The sequence below is a fragment of the Coturnix japonica genome, chromosome 12 (assembly GCF_054131305.1).
Source record: "Coturnix japonica strain WE chromosome 12, WE-NBRP24, whole genome shotgun sequence".
NCBI classification, from domain to species: domain Eukaryota; kingdom Metazoa; phylum Chordata; class Aves; order Galliformes; family Phasianidae; genus Coturnix; species Coturnix japonica.
Genome location: NC_140674.1, coordinates 20200433 through 20222165, shown reverse-complemented (window position 1 = coordinate 20222165; position 21733 = coordinate 20200433). Strand labels below are relative to the sequence as shown.

The 21733-nt window shown below is 47.7% G+C and overlaps 1 protein-coding gene across 4 annotated transcripts; it reads right to left on the bottom strand.

The window, feature by feature from the left end:
- Nucleotides 1–6298: 6298 nt before the first annotated feature.
- Nucleotides 6299–17930, bottom strand: SLITRK3 (SLIT and NTRK like family member 3). 4 transcript variants are annotated; one of them, XR_014933607.1, is made up of 3 exons: nucleotides 14872–17930; nucleotides 8749–8806; nucleotides 6299–8102 (listed from the first exon to the last, which is right to left on the bottom strand). XR_014933607.1 is itself a non-coding variant. In XM_085513679.1 (1 exon), the coding sequence occupies exon 1, from the start codon at nucleotides 17928–17930 to the stop codon at nucleotides 15069–15071; it is 2862 nt and encodes a 953-aa protein (XP_085369805.1). In that variant the 3' UTR covers nucleotides 6299–15068. The 4 variants fall into 4 exon arrangements, 1 of the variants encoding a protein (XP_085369805.1); XR_014933608.1 differs by having other exon boundaries at nucleotides 6299–6976; nucleotides 7904–17930; XR_014933606.1 differs by having other exon boundaries at nucleotides 8749–17930.
- Between the last annotated feature and the right edge of the window lie 3803 nt (nucleotides 17931–21733).

The following is a 21733-nucleotide window of genomic DNA, read 5'->3' as shown; positions in this document are numbered from 1 at the left end:
CCCTCTGTCTCACATGTCAGTACAGTTGAAACAGCTTTGATTTCTAAAGATAAATGCTAAACAACAATACACGAGTGTAAATGCAGCGAGCATTGCATGTAACAAATGCTCCTTCACTGAGACTGTATGTTGGTTACTCCTGACAACTCAGTGCTTTGCATCACTCCCATCTTCTGAGAAATAACACCAAAACAATTAATCCTATTACTACAGTGTTTCCATCAAGGTGGTCTGCCACACCTCTAAAACGCATCTGAATGCCTGATACCGGTATTACATTGATTGTATTATGATTATGATGCGATGAGTATGATCCAACATAGAGAAATGTGTAAGGAGATGAGTGGAGATGCTCATGAAGCAAGATGGTACTGACTCACATCTTGATCTCATGCATGCAATTCTGTAATCTTGTACTTATTTTATAATTTGTAAATCCATCTCCAGCTGTAAACGTGAGCATGACTCATCTTATAGGCATGTTTCTCCAAAAGATGCTTACATAGTGTTATTCAATGCTCTCTATTTTATGCTTCTGTTTCCTGGAGATATTTAGAGAAATAATTAGAATCGGAAGATGCAAAGCTGCTACTTTTATTAATAATACAAGAAATGGTAACATCCAATTCATACACAGTTATTTAAAGCAACTAAATTCTCCTAAAGTACTTCATTTCAAAAAATAATATTCACTTTAAGCTTTAATATTTCTTATTTTCAGTCGGTCAGGTCCTCTCAAATTATGATTATGAATTTATAGAAAGTAACCGAAGGGTATAATTTTTTTCATCTCCATTCTGTACACTTCTAGAATTGCTCTTTGCTGATCACCTGCTTTGCATCTGGTTGCCGAAATAGAACCTTCCTGAGCAACAGAGCATCGGCCATTTCGATATTCTGATTGCATAGTTACCTTCATTGGTAATTCTGATCACAACAAATCCACATCATCTGCTGAGGTTTCCTAACCCTGTGAATGGGTAATCCTATTGAAGAATATGGGGTACTATTACAAAAGGCAAACCAATAAGCAAATGATAGAACCCTGACCTTCAGGATCGCAAGCTTTTAAAACACAGCTATTAGCAGCATCAAGCGTTCTTCGCCTGTGCACCCTTTGTGAATATTTACTGCTCCCATCAGTAAGATGTAAGACCTGGCACTACATGGTAATACAGCAAGTCCAGCAGAAAATCATTTCAGCAAGTTTCTGAATGTTACACAGCGCTTTTCTTCCTGCAGAAGATCTCATTTCATTTAAAGGATGCTTACTGCCTCCCGTTTCTATGAATTGCAATGCAGGAGGCATTCCCTGCTTTGCTGGGGCTCTGCGTCCACAGGGATGTGCCCACACAAAACCACGCAAGGAACATTGCCCTGGAAAAGCAATAACCTGAATCATGTCTTTCTGCTGTAACCCTAATGTTAAGTGGTTGCTTTGTTTCAAATAAGCACAAAACCAGGCAATACATTGCATCACCAGGTGACACATTGCACCTTTGTTTGGAGAGTGTTCTGCAGTCTTACATTTGAATTTGTTTGCATGAGATTCTTAACGTGACTATCGGTAATACCTTCCAGCCTGACTTCACATGGTGTGAGCACCCCTGGTGCTGCTGACACCCATGTTAACTGAAGACTGAGTTTAGCCTCCCAACACACGTTGCATACAATTCTGTCAGTATTCACTGCCAACATGTATTTGCCTTGATTTAGAGAGCTATAATCTCTTCATTTTTGCTAAGATGCACACACAGTTTCTATGATACTGGAACAAAGATGATCTATGGCAATCCCTCCAGGCTGCAGTACAGGTCTGTGCAGTGCTGCTCCTGCCAGCCATTCTCCCATCCCTTAGCACTGCAGGTGCCCCCGCCAGCTCTGCTCTTGGACACCTCAAGATCATCCCTTCCACTCACAGACATATCCCACTGGATGGTAAAATTAACACCAAAACATCAGCCCCAATATGAATTTCACCCAAGGTGGGAGGGAATCATCTACACACTAATTTAATTTCAGGCTGTGGAACAGGGATTTTTCATCTCCGACTACCGCACTCGAACACGATGCGGACATTATTTCAAACCCCTAAAGACAGGCTGAGTGGTTAGTCAGATTCAAACAACACTTCTTCCCTTTTTATACTTCTCCTCACTCTGGCTCACAGCACACTTGGAATAGAAACCCACATTTCCTTCCTTGCTGTCTGTACTGATGGACTGCTATCTGACTATTTTCCCTTTTGCAGTACACCTTTATTCCTATGGGCAGGCTAAAGCAAAGCAATGCACTTTCGCCTACACAAAAGCCAGTGGCTGGGATAGCAAATAAATCTCCTGTGCTGTACTGCTGCCTCTCAAGTGAGAAACCAAAGATGACACACCTCTCATTACTGTGTGTTGTTTCTTATAAAATCCATGAATCTACATTGCATGTATTTTGAGTTGCAAACGTGACCTGCATCTGTATGTGATGTAAGGCATGCAAAGGACAGCTCCCAAGAATGCTGCTAGTTGTTTATGTGCAGAGTTACAGTAGATAGTGTTTAATGTGAAATATGCAGCGTTGGAAACACAACATTGAGCTAAGGTTACTTGTGCAGAGGATGCTGAGATGGTGGGCAGTGAGGCACTGAAATGTGAGAGTACAGCAGGGGCTGGAGGAAAGGGCTCCAAAGGTTCTTCAGATACATAGCTTCTTGCTACTGCTACAAAGACACACTCAAGGTAAAACATTACAATAAAATTGCTTTGTTACCTCTGTTAGGATAAATGATAAGAGATAAGAGTTGGGATACCAAGCACCCAGGGTGGAACGCCATCTCTCCATAAGGCACCTGACTCAGCAAGGAACCTGACAGGGCACCTGTGCTGTAGGAACCACTGGGATCAATTTTCAGTCTTAAACTAGAACTAAAAAGGTAAGCCAAGAGTGAAGATGTGTGTTACTTCACCAGCTCTCCTTACTATACCCACCAGTACTTGATGAAGGTATTGCCCACTATCTTCTCTGGTGTCACCCTTTAGGCAAATGCACTCAGCTCTCAGGTGTGTGTATTTGGGGAATTTCATTGCAAACATTTAGCTCAGTCAATAATATATTACAAATAGTTCTCAGCACAGACAGCTGTGCTGTATATTCCCACTATACCTCCATGGTAGAGATAAGTGTTCTACAGAGAGGTAAACTACAAAAGCAATATTAAAGGATTTATCTAAATCCACAGAGGAAATCAGCATCCAGGGCTGGTTAGAAGGCAGAAGGACCCAGCTGCCAGCTCCTCGCTTACACCAGCTCAATTGCAAGCACTCATCTACCCTTCTGGACATTATCACAGAAAAATCATTTCAGTGAATTTTAACATTACCGGCTCTTGCTATTCCAGTCACACTACTCACTGGGAAAGGAAAATCACTTCCACAGGTGACATTCCTCCTTAAAGACCCCCAGCCCAGCCATCTCTATTTTAGCTTTAACACATGCTCAGCTTTGGTATAACTTTCAACCATGGTTTTAAAAACTGACTTTAAGGACTTAATCATATGATAATAGAATGCTTTGGTTTGAAAAGGACCATAATGATCATTTGGATTATCGTGACTTGTGATGATGGGTCACATTTCACAAGTCCTTTACATGATCAGTAATCAGAAATTTCTATCAACTTTCCCATTAAAATTGCCATTCACACCCTTATATTTTTTCCCCATTTCATATTTATAAATCTCAGCTTCTGATATTATTTTTATGCTGTCAGTTTGTTACATTCAACTCCTTTGCAACATATGTAGGAATCACTAGAGGTATCAAATCCCACTAATGCACATTAGTTTGATGATTTTTTTCTCTTCTCTACCATCCTCCAAAGTGAGGCTATCAGCCAAGTTTGTTAGTGGAGATATAATACAACTCATCGGAGTTTACAAAACTCACAAGATTAATAGAAGTGGATTAATGCATTTTTTTTCCAAACACCTCTGTCTAGCAGCAGCTCCCCTTTTCCTGACCTTCCTGAGCTTGCATTTAATCCACTTTGGCACTTCCCTCAAATTAATCTTTTTCTTCAAGAAACAACTTGTTACTGATGCAGGCTCAGAAAAGTAATTTATAGCCTCCTCTGAAAAAAACCTGCTTGAGGATTTTGGACATGCAGCAAACCCAATAAGCCACATTTATAGTGGATTTTTTGCTCTGCTATGTGTATGTCCAGGCAGAGAAGGTTCTGGAGCAGATAGCAGGCATAGTCATTTTCCCCTCCCCTTTTAATTACAAAAGGAAATAGTGCTTAAGAGCATACATTGAGCATCTTACTCAAGAAAGGAATAGAAATTTCAGCTCATTCTTTCTACAGATACCTGATTTGAGCTCCTGAGCTTAAGTAGTGATGAGGAGCTCTTGTGACTTCAGGGCAAGATTTTAAATGAACTGGGAGTTGGATGATGTTGCCCCCAGTATGGGCCACCAGCTGCCTCCCAGCTCTCAGTTATTCCCCTGTCCCTTCCCCAGAAGAGAAGCTAAAAGGCTTAAAACATGACCATCTTCCTCTTGAATAAGCTGCCTCCTGACAAATACACCTTCATCTCTACCTTCAAAATCGGAATCACTGTGTTTCCAGTTTTCATGACATCACTGTGCTCATACAACTGACCCAGAGAGCACTTTTATTCTCCAGACCTGCCCCAGCTGCCTGCAGTTATTTTCTCCAGCAACTCCTTCCTCCAGATCTCAACCAAACATCCATGTCTTTATTACTTACCCATCCCTACAAACCCCATGCATTTGGCTTAGTCAACAATCGCCATCCCATGTGCAGCTCCATATTTCCAGTGTCAAACCTTTCTCTATTGGTTCATCCTTCCAGCACTTTCACAACAGATTCCTGTGACTTCACAGTTACTTCCACGGGGAAGGGAGGAGGGGTGGGCTAAACAGGATTTCCCAAGATTTTCCTTTGGCAAATTTGTGTTTGCCTGGTGTTTACTTTTGACACATAAAGACAGGAATGGGTATAATGTGGGTGCAAAGTCACACAGCAGCCTGGGGAACTCTTGTCTTTATGGGTTGGCATCCATTCACAGGACAACCCGTATAGACATGGCTGCCAGAGGGTAGCAGACATCTCTGAATCATCTCTCCCCAGCTCTGGGGTACCAGCAGTGCCATGCTGAGACCAATGAATCTGCTATGATCTACACCAGCAGAGCCTTAGGCACCTCTGTGCTTTAAGTCTTGTAACTTATTTGGATGCTTCTCTGTAGCAACAACGTGACTTTGTGTGCCTGATCTTCCAACTACAGCACTTCTTTTCAACATGGAAAACAGCAAACCTCAAACACACACGTGGCAGAGTGTGCTGTTTCATTATAGCAACATAGCAAGTAGCCAAGGCTCACTATAGATCCCACAGAGAAGAGGTTACTACTGAGAACAAAGAGATTTGGGTACATCATTCCCTTACTGGGTTCAAATTCCAAGCTTTTTATCTGAGGATACAGACATTTAGGCATCTTCTTTAAGCAGAGACACCAGAAAACTTCATTTCCTAAGCTCTCCCAAGTCTCCAGATGCTCAGCAAAGCAGCAGCTCTCTGAACTTTCTGATACTCCCTGCTCAAATTCAGATGCTTCCTGCTCAGGAAAATTAGCCATTTGTAGACAACATGCCCATGGGCACCACAGAAACACCGCATTCAAATGGTTGGCCTGACATCAGGACTGCATAAGTTAATTAAAAAGTGATTAACTTTTCTGCTCCCCTTGTACTCGTCTCCATTCAGCATTCCAATACACTGAAATCATTAAAAACAGCAGAGAGTTTGCTTTAATGAGCAGGCAGCATAAGAATTCGGCATATTTTCACATCATTTAGGCAAAAAAGATGGGGAAGCACTGTCCCATAAGGTGATTACTTCCTCCAGATGAAATTATAAGGCCCAGCACAACCAGAAATCTTATGAGAAATGCTCCACCCCACTCCACATATTTAAAACCACAAGGTAACTGCTTTCATTTCTGTTATTATTCCCTGTCTGTTCATCTCCTACCTCAAAGGAAACAGAGAGCTTTAGAAGAACTAATCCATTCTCCCCTTTCTGGTCACGTTGTGGCTTGCACATGACAGCAGACTGGCAGCAGGACAGCCAGGAGGGAGCTCAGTGCAGGAGGCAGAAAGGGGCAAATCACACAGCAACCAGCAGCAAGACAGAACCAAAGCCCTTGCCAAAACCCAGCAGCTGACCAAAGTTCTCATTGATAGAAATATGCTGTTGTTACAGAATATATAACTAGCAAACCAATTTATTTTTTTTGTTCACATTTTTATTACAAAATTACACTTTCATTTAATAGTTGCACAACCACCAGATTGTTTTGATATCAGTGCTTCATGAAATGCTCTGATCTTGTTCAACCCCACTGAAGCCAAGTGCAAAATCCATCCTGATATAAATAGTTTTCCAGCTGAGTTCTTCAAACATAGCATGAATTAAGGTATAGCTTGTTCTAACAATGAAGTGAAATTATTCAAAATCAATTATAACATAAAAGGCATCCCAAATTAGAAGCTCACTGAGCTTACAACTTAACATCCCAGCCCCAAATGGAAATCCATGCATCACCAAACCAAAGCAATCAGACTCTGAACACTTACTTTAGAGGAAAAAAGATGAATTTCCTCCCTTCCTGTCCTGTGCAGAAGCTGCTGCTGTTAGCTGGGATTACCAACAGCAACCAGAGTAACCACAGTTGAGGCTGCTTCACCATCAGACCTCTGCCAGCATCACAGAGACTTCCAAGCACAAAGAGCTCACTGCTTCTTCTGCCCTTGCCTTTAAAACCAGCCCCTGATTCACCTTAGCCACTGCTTTATTTCACATATGTGGAACAGCTGTGGAGAAGGTAATGACTTGCTTGGAGTCCTCTGGAGGAGGGAAGGCCTTCCAGGCTGGTGCTCAGCTATGGAGCTGTGCTCCTCTCTACATGTAAATGATAACCGAAGAGCTCTGTGCCAACATAGGATTAATGGAAGTAGCTTCTCGTTGGGTTTTAAAGCAAAGGACACACTGGTGATAATGCTATTTTTCATAGTTGCATGACTATTCATATAGAGAAATAGAAATTTATATAAATGTATACATATATAGATACACATATACATTATGGGCATATACATACATACATATATACACACGGTGTTATCTACACATACACAGACTTGTATATACATATATATAAATATATATATACCCACAAATATGCAGGCAGCTTTCCTCTTTTTATCTAGCTACAGTTATAAATGCTCCCTCCCCCACAGAGCTAAGACGATCTGTGTTGCCTCTGCTGAACTCCCCATGGTTGCCTTTCCATCACGAATTAAATATAATACTCATTATCCTGCAATTCTGGTTCCTGAGAAACTTGGCAACATCTCTGAATGACTTCAGATGCAGCAATTTCTCCCCCATTGCCTCTGCTAACCTATTCCAGGAGATGCAATATGCTGCTAAGATGAAGTGTCCAAAATGCTAATATGTCTGAGAAGTGCCTCCACTGACCTACATTAAGAATGTAGGTCTTAAGGTATACATTTTTAGCTTTATCACCAAAATGCCCATATTTTAATAACAGTTCAAAGCAAGCCATATGCCTGAATCTCAATGAACTTACAAAAAAATGACTTCTACACTTGAACATGCTAGCATATATACATATACATACACATTTAGAGACTGTATATACGTATATAATGCACACACTCAGCATCATCACTTTCCTACACACATCAGCCCCTCCATTTTAGCAGAAGTAACAACATAGGAGGCGGTTACTTCTGCTTCGAGCTAGCAGCAACTAATTTTAGGTTGTTGTACACAGAACACCTTTGCATTATCCCTGATGCGTACCTGTTAGAGATCCATCTTATCAGTGCTTTGTGCTCTGAAGGCTTTAACAGACTTTGGCTGGCTTGCAGGGCTGGCAAAGCACAAGGCATGTAATACCACCGTGGCTAACCTCAGGAGGCTGCTTACAAAGCTGAGTTACAGGTAGGCAATCCCGTCGATACATCTTACAGAATGAAGTCTTGAGGTGTAAAACATCACTCTACAGAAAAACCCAACAAAAATAACCATATTTTCAATTGGTCTCTGTTTCTCTCGCATGGTCGATGTGCAAACCGAGGCGTCACAACTCATTGTCAGCCAAATGATTATTGTTGCATGCAGGCAGGGAAAAGCAATGTGGAAAATGCCAACAAATCTGGAAGCTGCCTGAGAATTTGGGCTCAATGTGGGGCAAAAGGGGTTCTGTGAGATATTTGTTCACCTGCTCTAAAAGAGAGGTCTCTACAGGAATAGTGTGCTGCCACTGACTGGCCCTGACGCAGTGAGGTGATTGACTTTGTGGTGCTGTTTGCATTGCTAGCCTTGGCACAGTTCCTACTTGTGACAGCTTAACCCAGCAGTGCCAACGCCATTCCTCTCATCAGCACCACCAGCTGCAGTGCCATGACCCCACATTGCCCACAGGAGGAAGACACATATACATAAATACACACATAAGTTGCATACACCCACCTTCCTCACTTTGTTGGCTTAAAACTAAAGGGGATAAATGAAGACAATGAACCATCACTGACTCTTTGCCTTAATCAGTGAAGACGGCAGAACAAGGACCCGATAGCAAGGATTTGCCCTTTCTTGGCATAAAACACTAATATAAACTGGATCTGAAAAATATCTTTACTTGCCATATTTCTTTGATTGCCAATACTATCCACTTTCCAAAGCAGCCAGGTTTTTGGGTCACTGCAAGAAAACACAACAGAAGTGATGCCACAAGAAACGACGCTCTCTGATGAAGAAGAATGCATTAGTTACATATCTTTTCCAGCAGCGCTTTCATGAGGACCGACCAGGTGTGCCCTTACAAGGCAGTTTAACTGCATCAGTAAAGCTCTGGATGAGTTTTCTAAAGAACTCAGAGACCAACAGCCAACGATCATTACCAGTGCCCAGCTTTTTGAATGTTCTTTTTTTTCATAGAAATGCTACAACTTGGTTTTTCTAAGTGCTCATTGCTGTTCTAACCCTTGTGCCACGCAGCTGTGAGGGACCTCAGGTCTTTGATTGCTTAGGGTGAGAGCTAACGGTGCAGCAGGTTAGCTGGCCACATCTGGCACTGTAATCCCACTAACTGAAACTCCTTACATCTTCCTTTGAGCCTAACACAATGGGTGCTCTTGGGAATGAGAAGACACAGAAGCATGAATGCATTGCAACTCCGAGCTCAAGAGGCAGTTCCTATGCAATTTTGAGCATGGCTCCTTCATTCTCCAAAGCAAAGAGTAGAAAAGAGAGATTTGAAAGTCCTACTAAAAAGTATTCTTTGGTGAGAACTTTCACACAGCAACATTTTCATTTCTCCAGTGATAGCCTCATTAAAAGCAATCACAAAATGACAGCAACAAAACTATAATTGGCCTTGATTTCCAAAGCAAAAGCATCCAAAGTTCAATAACAGACCTCTGTTCAAGGATTACTCAGATAACTGTCATGAAAACCATGAGCCATTTCATTGTTTTAGGACTGCTCTTTCAGGAGTCTCAGCCAGCAATGGTGCCAGGTGTCACCACCAGCAGAAGGGACAGCAGTGCCATCACACATGCCATGTCTCAGGTCCAGCAGTGACTGTCTGCAGTTCAAGAACCCATGTTTGAAACCATTCAGCTCATAATCTGCATCCCTACAGAGAACCTCCCTTCCTGGTACAGTGCTACACAACACGCCCAGCTTCCACAACACGTGCCATGCAAAGGAACTTTGCTCCCATTTGTCATGGTATCTATTTGTATTCCCTGACTCAGAGAGGTTTGACCCTTCACTAACCTAAAACCTTTCTTCTGAACTCATAGAATATATAGGATACTCTTAAGAGATTTAGGCAATTCCAGTAGAAAAATAAAGATGTTAGAAAAAGTGAATGGACATTCAGTACATCACATGCTCAGTACATGACACATGACTGAGCTCTGAATATGTTATATTGTGCTATACCCTCTATAATTATCTAATCTTTTTAAGGCACACAACTTCTTAGTATTGCATATATATACATCTTCCTAGTGTCGAAAAAAATAATCCTTCACCTAGAATTAAAATCCTTCACATTCAAAATGCAAAGACTGATGCAGCATCCACTGTGCAGAGATTACCCAGTACAACCCTTGGACAGGGAATTCCAACAACAAAACCACAACAATATCAGCAGATTTAGAAGAAAAAAATCCCACCACAGGGGAATGTTTCCAAATACTTTCATAATGATAAAGATAACCCACATCATATCACACCTGTAACCTTCTGGTGGTCATGATCTATAGCAAAACTGATGGTTTCAGCAGTCACCCCTATCTCCCCCAGTGACCTAAAGAAAAGTACAAATACACAACTTTAAAAGACCTGGGAAGCTACATATGGGGTGAAATTCCTCTGCATTTCTCACATGGAAACAACTGGGTTGAATTATCCAACCCACACATAAGCTTATTGTAAAAGTCAGATATGAGGAAGTCAGATTTTGAACCAAATCCTGGTTCAGCAAAGAGGAATATGCAATGTGCAGCAGAGCTTATCCATGTTGTAAGAGCAAATGCTGTTGGAAGAAGTGCAGTTCTGGAACAAGTTCACACCTAAATGGCTGGTGTGATTGCCAAGAGCCATATTCTCAGGCTGAGTAATGCAGATAACCAGTGAACTTCCAAACTTACAGCCAGATGCTGCACACTCCGTTCACGTGAACACTTCTGCTGTAGACAGAGCCAATTTATCACACGCTGTTCATGTGAACCCTTCAACTCCATTTGAAGTAGGTACTTGAGTAAAGAAGGAGCACAGCACTCAACAGTTGCTGCTAACACACATCAGCCTTCCAGAAATAGAGACCACTGCATATTGACAATCTGTAGAGGCCTTTCTGTCATGTTGCTGTGTTCATACGAGTGAACACAAGTTGGCCATAACTGCTTAAATCTACATCTGCACAGAAGACTTGAAGCCTGGTCTGGTGGTTGGTGACCCTGCACACAAGAGGGGGGTTGAAACTAGATGATTATTGTGGTCCTTTTCAACAAAGCCATTCTATGACTCCATGAAAAATGGGTGTTTGGGGTTTTTTTTCCTGGAAAGGTCCCTGACAACATGCCGAGTTACCACAGCTTCACTCAAACCTACTGACTCTCAGAGCAAATAATGTCTGCAATCACAGAATCCTTAGAGTTGCAACATTCCCCTGACCAGGGCAGTACGCCTCCTAGCACCCCACAACAGACTCCACGATGCAGTGTTCACTGTGGGAGTCAGACTGTTCACACCACAACAACTAACACCTAACACCACTACTGGCACAGCCAAAGATCCATGCAACGATGTCGCAAAGAGATCTTCTGACCCAGCCAAAACATCATCTTACATCAATGCCAATACCAAAGAGATACAAAAGAGCACTGAGCACTGTGATTATCATCTCTATTTCCCTGCATGCAGCCGCTACTGGCTGGGACTGGGACTTACCTGGTGGTTCCTGTCCTCTTCACCTGTAAGGAAGAACTTCAGTACAGTCAATAAGTAAAGCAAACACACAGCAACAGATTTACAGCACGGCTCTGAGCACCATCACACACGGACCTGCTTTAGTTGATACCACCTGTTTGTCATACACCATGCTAAAATACAGAGATATTTATTTCAAGCACTATCCCATCAAACAGCTCCAGTGTGAAGGTGGGTCACTTGACTTTATTTGGTTCCTTCCCAATATTATTAATGCTACCAGTAATACCACTAATAAAGATGATAATCCCTGTGAATTAGGAGCAACCCAGTCACGGCATGTAAATATCCACCCATCACACATCAGAAATGATGGACCCACTTTTGTTTCCTGCAGTGGGAAGCAACACTACCACCCGCTCAACCTCAGCTCAACACAATGAAATAGCAAAATAGAAGTCATCGTAATATACATCAGATATCACAGTTATGTATTATCGACATTTCCAGAGGGAACCATCCCCAAATGGTTCCAGTGAGTCCCCAGCACACAAGGAAAAGGAAGCTTCCTACACAAGGAAAGAAAAATAACTCGGTGTAAGCCAAAAATTATCTCTTTTAATACAAAATTCCATCGTCATAGAACAAATTTATTTCCACTGAATAAATAGATTTCCTCACCAGCCACGGGTGAGATTGCTACCTATAGTTATGCTGCAATTGTCTTGCCTTTCTGCGTTTTAATTAAAATATAAACACTATTTGCAACTGGTTTTGCTATATTTGGATACAAGTATGAACACTCGGAGTCTGATGGCATCGCCAAATGTACACAGCACCACTCTCTCAGTAGGGGTTGTACTTTAACCTGATCCGTACAGCTCCACGTGCTCCTTGCATGTTGCCTTATCAGCGTGGTTATGATTATCATATTACAGTGGTTATCATAAGAAGGATCTGGCCTTTGCACTTGGATGTTTATTTTTTTTAACACGTCCATGCTCTTCTACTGTGCATCAAAAACAAACAAACGAAAAGAATCAACCCAACAACCACACAGAAAAAAAAAACAAATTGCAACCAACAAAACCCATAAAACAATCCCCCCACACCCCCCAGCACACTGGAGCTGAACACAGCTGTTATAAAACATTCAGCTCAATGGAGGGATCTTTAAATTTATAGCAATTGTTTTTTTGTTGGTTTTTTTTTTTTTTTTTTTTGACCAAGGACACGGAGCCAATGCTGAATTGCAAACATTTGGAGCTGTCCCTCCATCTCAAAGCACACACGGCTACTGCCAAGGCTCAGGAAACTACTTCTGTCGCACCCAGATGCTTCTCCAAGACGGACTGACAAAAAGCCTGCAATAAGAACACTCCCTGAAGCCATAAATAGGGGCGCTCGGGGTGGAAACAAGCACTCACAGTTTTACCTCCATTAAATGCATTGTGCTGGGTGGAAGAGAGTTGCTCCCAACAGAAAGGAGGGACAGCTGGGTCTGAGATGACACCAGGCTGCGCTGGAAACCCAAAAGGGCAGAGATCCTCAACCCCCCTAACACCAGTCAGATGAAATGCCCTCGGAGAGATACAATTATAACGCAGGGCGGGGGAAGCAATCGCAATTCACCTGGATAAATTAACGATACCCCATGAAGACAAAAGATATTTAGAGATAAGATTCGATCGCTCTCTACAGCATTCAGGCATTAGGGCTGCACCTCACCCCGATCCGGGCTCTCCCCCCCTCCCCAACCCATCCCGCTCAGAGACGCCCCGAGCTGCGGGGCCGGAATCGGACCGGGACCGGACGGCAGCGGCTCAGCGGAAGCCAGTACCGGTGTTATAGCACCACCTTGCGGCCACGCGAAACCGCCGCCACCGCCCGGTTCGGGTCCACCGGGGCCAAGATACCGACCGGGACTTCCCCCAGCAGAGACAACCCCACATCGTCTTTGGTCTGGTTCCGCTTTGAGCACGGAGCGGCTGGGGCTTTAGGCATCCTTTTCCAGCTCGTTCCGAGTTTCTTTTTCCAAAATTGAAATGCTTTATGGTGCCCTTTCCCATCCCCCTTCATTGACTGCGATGAGAACGGCAGGAGCACATCCAGCGATGCCCCCCTCCCGCCCCCCTCCCCGGCTTAGCAGCAGGCAGAGGCAGCTCTTCTCGAGAACGAGGGCTTAAATTCGCTGCCTATTTTTAAACACACGGGAACTGCCATCAGCGCGGCGCATCGTGGGAATACAGATTGTAAATCGGGTTTTAAGAAGTCTCGGGTGGTATCTTGGCGAGAGAAGCTGTACAGGGTTTTCTCTGTTAACATCACAGTGCATTGAACCGTTATTAATAAAATAGCTCTCGAGGTTAAAGTGGGAGAAGGAAATCTCATAGGGGGAAGCTGAAGTTTAAGGTTCAAGCTTTGTAGTCTTATATATACATATATATATATATATGAAGATATATATACATATATATATATATGTGCATGGGTTTGTTTTGTTTTCAAAACGTTTTATTAGGAAAGCTATACCAGACGCATCACTGTACAATGATTAAACATTACCTTTACAATTTATATTCACTTGAAATTACAGAATAAATATAAGCACATCGTTGTACCTCGGTGTGTGCGTGTGCATGGATGTGGGTATGAGAGAAAAACATTAAAAGTGCTTCCTACAAAGCTGTTAGTGACAAGTGCCCAGTAGCTTTTGTTTGTTTGTTTGTTTTTCTTTTTCCTCATTTTTTTTTTCTATGTATTTGCGTGTTGCTTTTAGTAGGAAAGTGCGGATGTCCTCCAAAGAAAAACCATGGCGTCACGACGAAGCGTCACCGCGCATCCCCGAGGGGTGGGTGGGCCACGTGGGGACAGCCCGGGGCTGCGGCCCCGCACCGCTGGGGGGGGGGCACCCGTAGGGGGCAGCGGGGTGGCGGTGCGGGTGTGTGTGCGTGCGAGGGAGGGGGGGAGACACGAGCGAGACATTCGAGCAAGACCCTCCCCTCCCTTCTCTCTTGCAGTTTCCAGGCATGCAGCAAACTGCGCTCGTTTGCTTCTTTGCAATCGTTTTGTTTGTTTGCTTAAATAAATGTACAGAATCTGTGCCATGATTGGCAAGAAGGAAGCGAGCCACAAAATGCCATCCTCCCTCCCCCATCCCCTTCCCCTCCCCCTCCGAGGGAAAACAGAGAGGGAGTTCGCTGCAAAGAAAAATTAAAAGGGGGAAAAAAATGAAAAAAAAAAAAACAAAAACACACATGGAATTTACTTAATCAGGATCAATACAAAGATCCCCGATAATAATAATAATAATAATAATATACCTTAGACATGGCACAGTCAAAGTCTCAGTTTCAGTATAAAAAAATAATGATTGATTAACATCTGCTGGCAAAAGTCTGCGAAGGCACTTCGTCGATTAATGATCTGAGAACGGCCTCCCCCCGCTGCACATCTGGCGGGGGGAGCACAGCTGGATCCTCGATCGCATGCGGCGGGGCCGGGCGGGCGGCGGGGCGGCTCAGAACCGATACGTGGTCTTCTCCAGGACTTCGAGGTAATCCGGCTTGGTTTGGAGTTTGGCCCTTAACTCGAGGTATTCGCTTGTGGGGGTTTGGTGGTCTGAGAAGCCCTTTCCGGCCGCGAAGAGAAGGGTTTCCTTGAGCCTGGCGTCCTGCTGCAGGTCCGGGTATTGCATGCCAGGGGGGTGCACGTGCAGTTCCTTCAGCTTGGGCACGGTGCCGTACAGGCAGTCCACGAAGCCCACGGCGCACGGCGGCCGCTCGCGGTCCCGCGGGGCCCCCCCGCCGCCGCCGCCGCCGCACCCCCCCGCCGCCGCCCCCCCGGGAGCTCCGGGGCCCGCCGCCAGCCCTCCGCCCGCGGGGTGCTGGGGGTGGACGGCGACGATGGTGTTGAGCTGCGAGCTGGACACGGCCAAGCTCCACTCCTGCTCCTTCTCCAGCAAAGTGCGGTAGTTGGTGCCCGGCTCCTGCGCGGCTCCAGCGGCGGCAGCGTGGGAGAAGCGCTCGCCGCCGCCCCGCAGCAGCTCGGCCGCCTCCCCACCGCCGCCGCCGCCTCCCCCCGCCGCCTCCTCCTCCTCCTCCCGCGGCTTGTAGATGGGGTTGTTGCACATCTGGGTCACCGGGTGCGGGATGTAGTCGTAGACGTGGCCCGCCGGGGGCGCTTTCTCCGGGGAGCGTTCCCCTCCGCCGCCCCCTCCGCCGCCGCCGCCGCCGCCGCCTCCCTCCTCGCAGAGCCGCGGGCAGCGCAGCGGCACTCCGCCCAGGTCGGCCGCCTCCGCCCGCGGGCCGCGGAACGGCAGCTTCCGCCGGCGGCGGCGGAGCACGAAGGCGAACAGCCCGGCGGCCACCAGCACGGCGGAGAAGAAGAGGACGAGGAGGCTGAGGATGAGAACGGACAGCGGCACGGCGGCGCCGGGCGGGGGCAGCTCGTAGGCGGCGGCGCCGGTGGCGGCGGGCGGCGGAGGGGCGGCGGCGGCGGGGGGCGAAGCGGCGGCGGCGGCGGCGGCGGGGCGGAGGGCGGCGGGGCAGAGCGCAGCCAGCTCCAGGGCGCGGAGGTCGCGGTCGGCCAAGCGCTCGGGGCTGGCGCACACCACCTCGCCCACCACGCTGACCGAGCTGAGGGCCTCCAGCCACTGCTTGAGCGGTACCAGATCGCAGGTGCAGTCCCACGGGTTGGACTTCAGGTCGATCTGCACGATGGCGTGCAGGTGCTCCAGCACCCCGGCCACCGGCAGCGCAATGAAGTGGTTGTTGCGGAGGTTGAGCCGGGTCAGCGAGGTGCCGGCGAAGGCGTCGGTGGGAAGAGTGCGCAGCAGGTTGTCGTTGAGGAAGAGCAACTCCAGGTTGGGCATGAGGCTGAAGGCCGCCGGCTGGATTTCCCTGATCAGGTTGTACTCGAAGTACAGGTAATGCAAGCTCTGCAAGCCCCGGAACATGCCCGGGGTGAGCCGCTCGATGTCGTTGCCGTTCAGGTAGAGGCTCTTGAGATTGGGTAGGTTGATAAAAGCCCCGTCCTGCACATAAGAGATGCGGTTGTTCCCCAGGTGTAAGAGATCCAAAGAGGAAAAATTCCAGAAATCGGAGCGGTAGATTTTCTGTATCAAATTCCCGCTCAGGTACAGCTTCTTGGCATTCAGGGGCCTGGGCAGGAGCTCGGAGATGTTGTGGAAGCCCCGCTCCTTGCAGTTGACCGTCAGGCCCAGGTCATTGATGTGCAAGCTGCAGGAGCAGCCCGTGGGACAGATGATGGGGATGGGGGGCCGGGTCTGGTAGGCGGCCACGGGCGGCTGGTTGGGCCCGGGGTACAGCCCACGGGGCGTCGGGGGCGGCCGGGGTGCCCGGGGCTGCTTGGTGGGCTTGGGCTGCTTGTTGGATGTTTTGTACTCAACCGAGGAAGCGGTGAAATGGAAGGAGGACAGCATGGAGGAGGGCTTGGTGGGCCACGCATTCTCCTTGCTGGAGGACAGCTGGGGGATGCCCAGGCTGGCTTCCACCTCGGAGTCGGACAGCATGGGGCACAGCTTGCTCCGTTTGATTTCCCGCAGGTCCTTGCCGTGGAAGTGGAAGGGGGTCTCGCAGGTGATGTCCCCCACCAAGGCGGTGTAGGGGATGCGCTCCAGCCAGCTCTTCAGCTGCACAATCTCACACGTGCAGTTCCACGGGTTCTCCTCCAGCTGAATCTCCATCAGGCTCCTGCCAATGTGGTCCAACATTCCGCGGTACGAAAGCACTTTCAACCTGTTCCCACGCAAGTCCAAGTGGGTTAAGGACACAGACTTAAATAGGTTGGTGGGAAGCATGGGGATGAGATTGTCATTTAGGATAAGGACCCTCAATTTACTTAGGTTTCGAAACGCCCCGCTTTCAATCCGCTTAATGACATTGTAATCTGCCTGCAGATACTCCAGACTTTCCAAACCCAGGAAAGTGTCGTTTCTGAAAATGTCCAATTTGTTCTCGTGCAAATACAACCTCTTTAGGACCCGGAGCCCATTAAAAGCCCCTGTCTGAATGTCCTGCAGTGCATTGTTCCCAAGGTTAATGGACACAGCGTTGTTTAAGTGAAGAAAACTGTTGGTGTACAATTTCCTCATGGAATTCCTCTGCAGATAAAGTTTAAAAGGTCTTGACCACGACTCTGTTATCTGACTAATATTTATAAATCCCTTGTTGTCACAATGTATATGGAAAAGGCTCTCCTTCACTTCACAGTAGCATGGATCAAAGCAAGGCTCATCCAGTTCCTCCGAGTCCTCTATCAAGGGAATGGGTGTAGTCCATGCTAGAGCAATTGTGCTTAGAAGAATTATCCACCACATCCTTCCTTTGTGAAGCGTCTCTGCCGAGGAAGGTTTCATCATTTGTTGACGTTTACAAAACTGCAATGGGAAACAAAATGCACATTTTCAGTATCCCTGTCCTGTCCCGCTCCATACACCCAGCCCCTACCTGCCAGACTTGTGTCAGACTCCTGCAAAGTTCAGCAATGCTTCACTGGATGAGGGTGTCAGATGTGTGAGCCTTGCCCTTATTTATATCTAAGAGATGTTAAAGGTTTAATCACGCGATATCAGCCTCCCTCCGCCCCCCCGGGAAGTGCCACCTATATAACAAGGAAAGCACATGCAGACCCTACAGCAACACGAGCACACAGCAGGACGTGTTGCATCTCTGCATGTGTGTTCCACCACGGCGTTCACAACCACATGTCGTTGCTACTTGTTTGCAAGGCTTAGAGCCATCATCGCCTGCATGGATACAGGGATGTCTCATCAGTGGGATTCTCTGCTGTAGCACCACAACTCTCAGGTTGCCCGAGGAGGTTGTGGATGCCCCATCCCTGCAGGCATTCAAGGCCAGGCTGGATGTGGCTCTGGGCAGCCTGGTCTGGTGGTTGGTGACCCTGCACATAGCAGGGGGGTTGAAACTGGATGATCATTATGGTCCTTTTAAACCCAGGCCATTCTGTGATTCTCATCCATGCAAACTCTCAAAGTTACCAAATTCCAGCCCTTCAGTCTCTCTCTCCCTGCCAGCTCCGTGCATTCTGTAGGTAAGTTGGGAGGAATGTGAGGTTTGCTGATGTCCCTGCTAGAATGCTTCTCTTCCAGCACCCCCACAATGTCTTTAAAGCAGCAAATGGTTAACAATCCCGATCTAAAGGAAAACATTCCCCATCCAAACACAACCACAAAATTACTGCAGCTGGTAAATTATCAGACAGATACATACCACATATTAGTCATTTTAGCTGATTAAAGCATTTAGAGATGATTAATCTTGCTAAAGCACATGCCCATGCGTTCAGCAGATCTAAGGGGAAGTGACAGCTCGGAAGCAGCCAGGATAGAGCGCTCAGCCTGCCTTGGGGTAGGCTGTTCTGTGCCCCAGCACCAAGCAGGAGACCCGGTTAGAAAGCTGAAAGTGGAAGAGAAAATGCCTTGGCACTTACCAGCCAGTAAATTATCTATCCTACTATATGCGCTTCCAAATGAAGGCACCGTTCTTCTCCAATCAGATGAAAATAATACTGTACTAATGAGATGCAGCTCCTTCAACATACGGTTTCCCCCATCCTTCCACCCGATATTTTAAATGTATGGGCACAGAGCAATGCTAAGGGCGGTGAGAATAGCGGCAGTGATGCAGCCTTCCTCGATTCCCTGAAATCCCATTGGAATTATTCGGAGCGATCATTGCTTTTAGTCTTAATCTCCCAACAGACAAGGTCCTTTTTGCCTTCCATGCGTGAGAACTGGAACGTTTTGCACCCCCTTCCTTCTCTCCCCCCTCCCCATCCCCGTCCCCAAACTTAAGAGCAGAAAGATGCGTTTAGGGGAGAGAAATGCCAAAGGAGAAGAAATCCTTCGGATCAACTTGCAAATGAAACCCTCCCCTGTGGGAAAGAGATGGTCGGAATCATGAAAAGAGAAATACCCTCTGCAATTAAAGCCAGCATCTAATTGGGGAGAAGGGAGAGAGATGAGAGCTGTATTGCAGTATTGGTCTCTCTGTCTCCTTTGCAAAATATTAGCCACTTAAGTTCTTTCTCTTCTGTAATAAAATAATAATAAATAAAGAGGGTTATTATATCTCCTTTTGGGGAGAGGGGGGTGTCTCTGACCCTACGCGGAAACAAAAGGATCCAGAAAGCCGTACTTACCGGTCTGCAGGAGAGATTTTAGCACATCGTTACAGAAAAAAAAAACAGGGGGGGGGGGGAAAGGGGAGGAAAAAAAGCCCGAGTTTAAAGCTTGCTGTTCCCTCTGCCTCTCCCTCTGCCTCTCTCCCTCTCTCCACTCCTGCTGAAGCTGAAGGGGAAAAAAAAAAAAAAAAGGAAAAAAAAAAAAAAAAAAAAGAACCGAGCCTGCGACGTGCTGGGAATGCAATGAGCCCCTCAATGATCTTCTTTAGGATGCAGAGCTGCTGTTTGGCACACTCAATGGAGGAGGGAGCGGAGGGGCTGCTGCAGGCTTCAGCCGCCGCCTTCACCGGGCAGCGCGGAGCGGGAGCGCCGGGGCGCGGCGGTGTCGGGTGCGCTCCTTCCCGGGTGTGTGCGGTGTGTGCAGTGCGTGTGTGTGTGCGTGTGTGTGTGTGTGTGTGTGTGTGCGCGGCGCTGCCCTGGATCAGGCTTTTCCACGTCATGAAAATGAGCTTCAAGAAGGGGAACAAATGGAGGGGGCGCGCTTGGCACCAGGTCGGGGGCGCGCATTTGGGAAGCCCTGACTATACATTTTTTTTTTCCCTCTTTCCTTTCTGCCTTTTTTTTTTTTTTTTAAGAGGGAAGGAGGGGGCTGGTTGGCGGAGAGGAAGTGGGAAATGAGCAGATGGGGGAGGAAAAAAAAAAAAAAAAAAAAAAAAGAGCAAGAAGAATCAGAGAGGAAAAAGCCGCCGGGATGGGTCACAATTGGCAACCCCTGCTCTTTTAAATAATAAAAATAAAAATCCAACTCTGACGGAAATCAGAGATGTCCTGACTGCGGGGATGCGGCGGGGAATGCGGAGCTGTCCCGGCTCGGCCGCTCCGCTCTCCGCGCACCGCCCGCTGCTCCCCGCGCTGCTGCCCGTCCCGCTGCGTCCGGCCCCGCAGCTTCTCCAGGACCCAGCAGCCTCCCTCCCTCCGAGAAAGCAAAGCCCAAAACCTGGCGGCGGAGAACACGCGGCACCTCTCGCATCCTTCCTCTCGGCTCAAGACGGGGCGCGTTCCCATGCGCGGAGTTTGCGCGGAGGCGAAGGGGCCGGCACCTGGCAGCCCCGGGGAGCCGCAGGCAGGTAACGGGGCTGCGAGGCGGGGGGCGCGGCCCGCGGATGATCCGCGGAGGGGAGCGGAGTGCAGCGGGAGGCTTGCGCGGATCCACCCGGAGCTGAAAGTCGCGCGATGCGCGGAAGGAACCGCGGGCTGTGCCTCTCCTGGGTGGCACCCGCGGGTCCTCTCCTAGATAGGTCAGGTCAGGGACACGGCACCCGATGTCCCCTGTATCCCTAATGTCCCTTCTGTCCCCGGAGCCTCTCGTATCCCCGCTGCCCCGCGCATCCCTACTTCCCGCACCCGCGCACGCCCATTGCCAGGCACACGCAGCTCAGCGTACCCCGAGCCCATCCCTCGAACCCAAACTCCCCCAGTGCTCGGCCGGGAGAACACTTAACTGCACCCGCGGTTCGGCATCGCGAAGTTGTCGGGTGGAGCTGCAAAGGCGAGGAGCGCCCAGGGGTCCTCCCGCCGCCCCGCCGCGCTCTCCGCGGACAGGGGCGCAGCTTCCGCGGCCGCGGCCGGGCACCATGTTTGCCAGGCTCCGCCGCTCTCCTTCGCCGGTGCAATATGGACGCGGCGCTCCCTCCTAATTAAAGTGCTGCATCATTCGTTTGGGTGAGGCGGGAGCGACGTGGGGTACCGGCAGGCAGCGTGCACCTGGCTCCCCTTTAAAACAAAAGAAAGAAAGAAAAAGAGGGGGGAACGGGGCGGGGAAAAAGGGCAAATCGCTGCCGATTTGGTCCTTCTCAGCCGGTTGTGAGAAGCGACCTCTTCAACCCCCGCTTTCGGGGATCGGAGGGGCTGCACCGCCCGCCCTGACCTTGTACGGCCGCTTCCCCGGAGCGCAACTTTCCCCAACGCCCCCGAGCGGCTCCCGTCCTTTCCCCCCGGCAGAGCGGCTGCCTCCGAATT

Excerpts from the sequence above, each read along its gene's own strand:
- SLITRK3 (XM_085513679.1), bottom strand. The coding sequence starts at position 17,930 with ATGATGAAACCTTCCTCGGCAGAGACGCTTCACAAAGGAAGGATGTGG.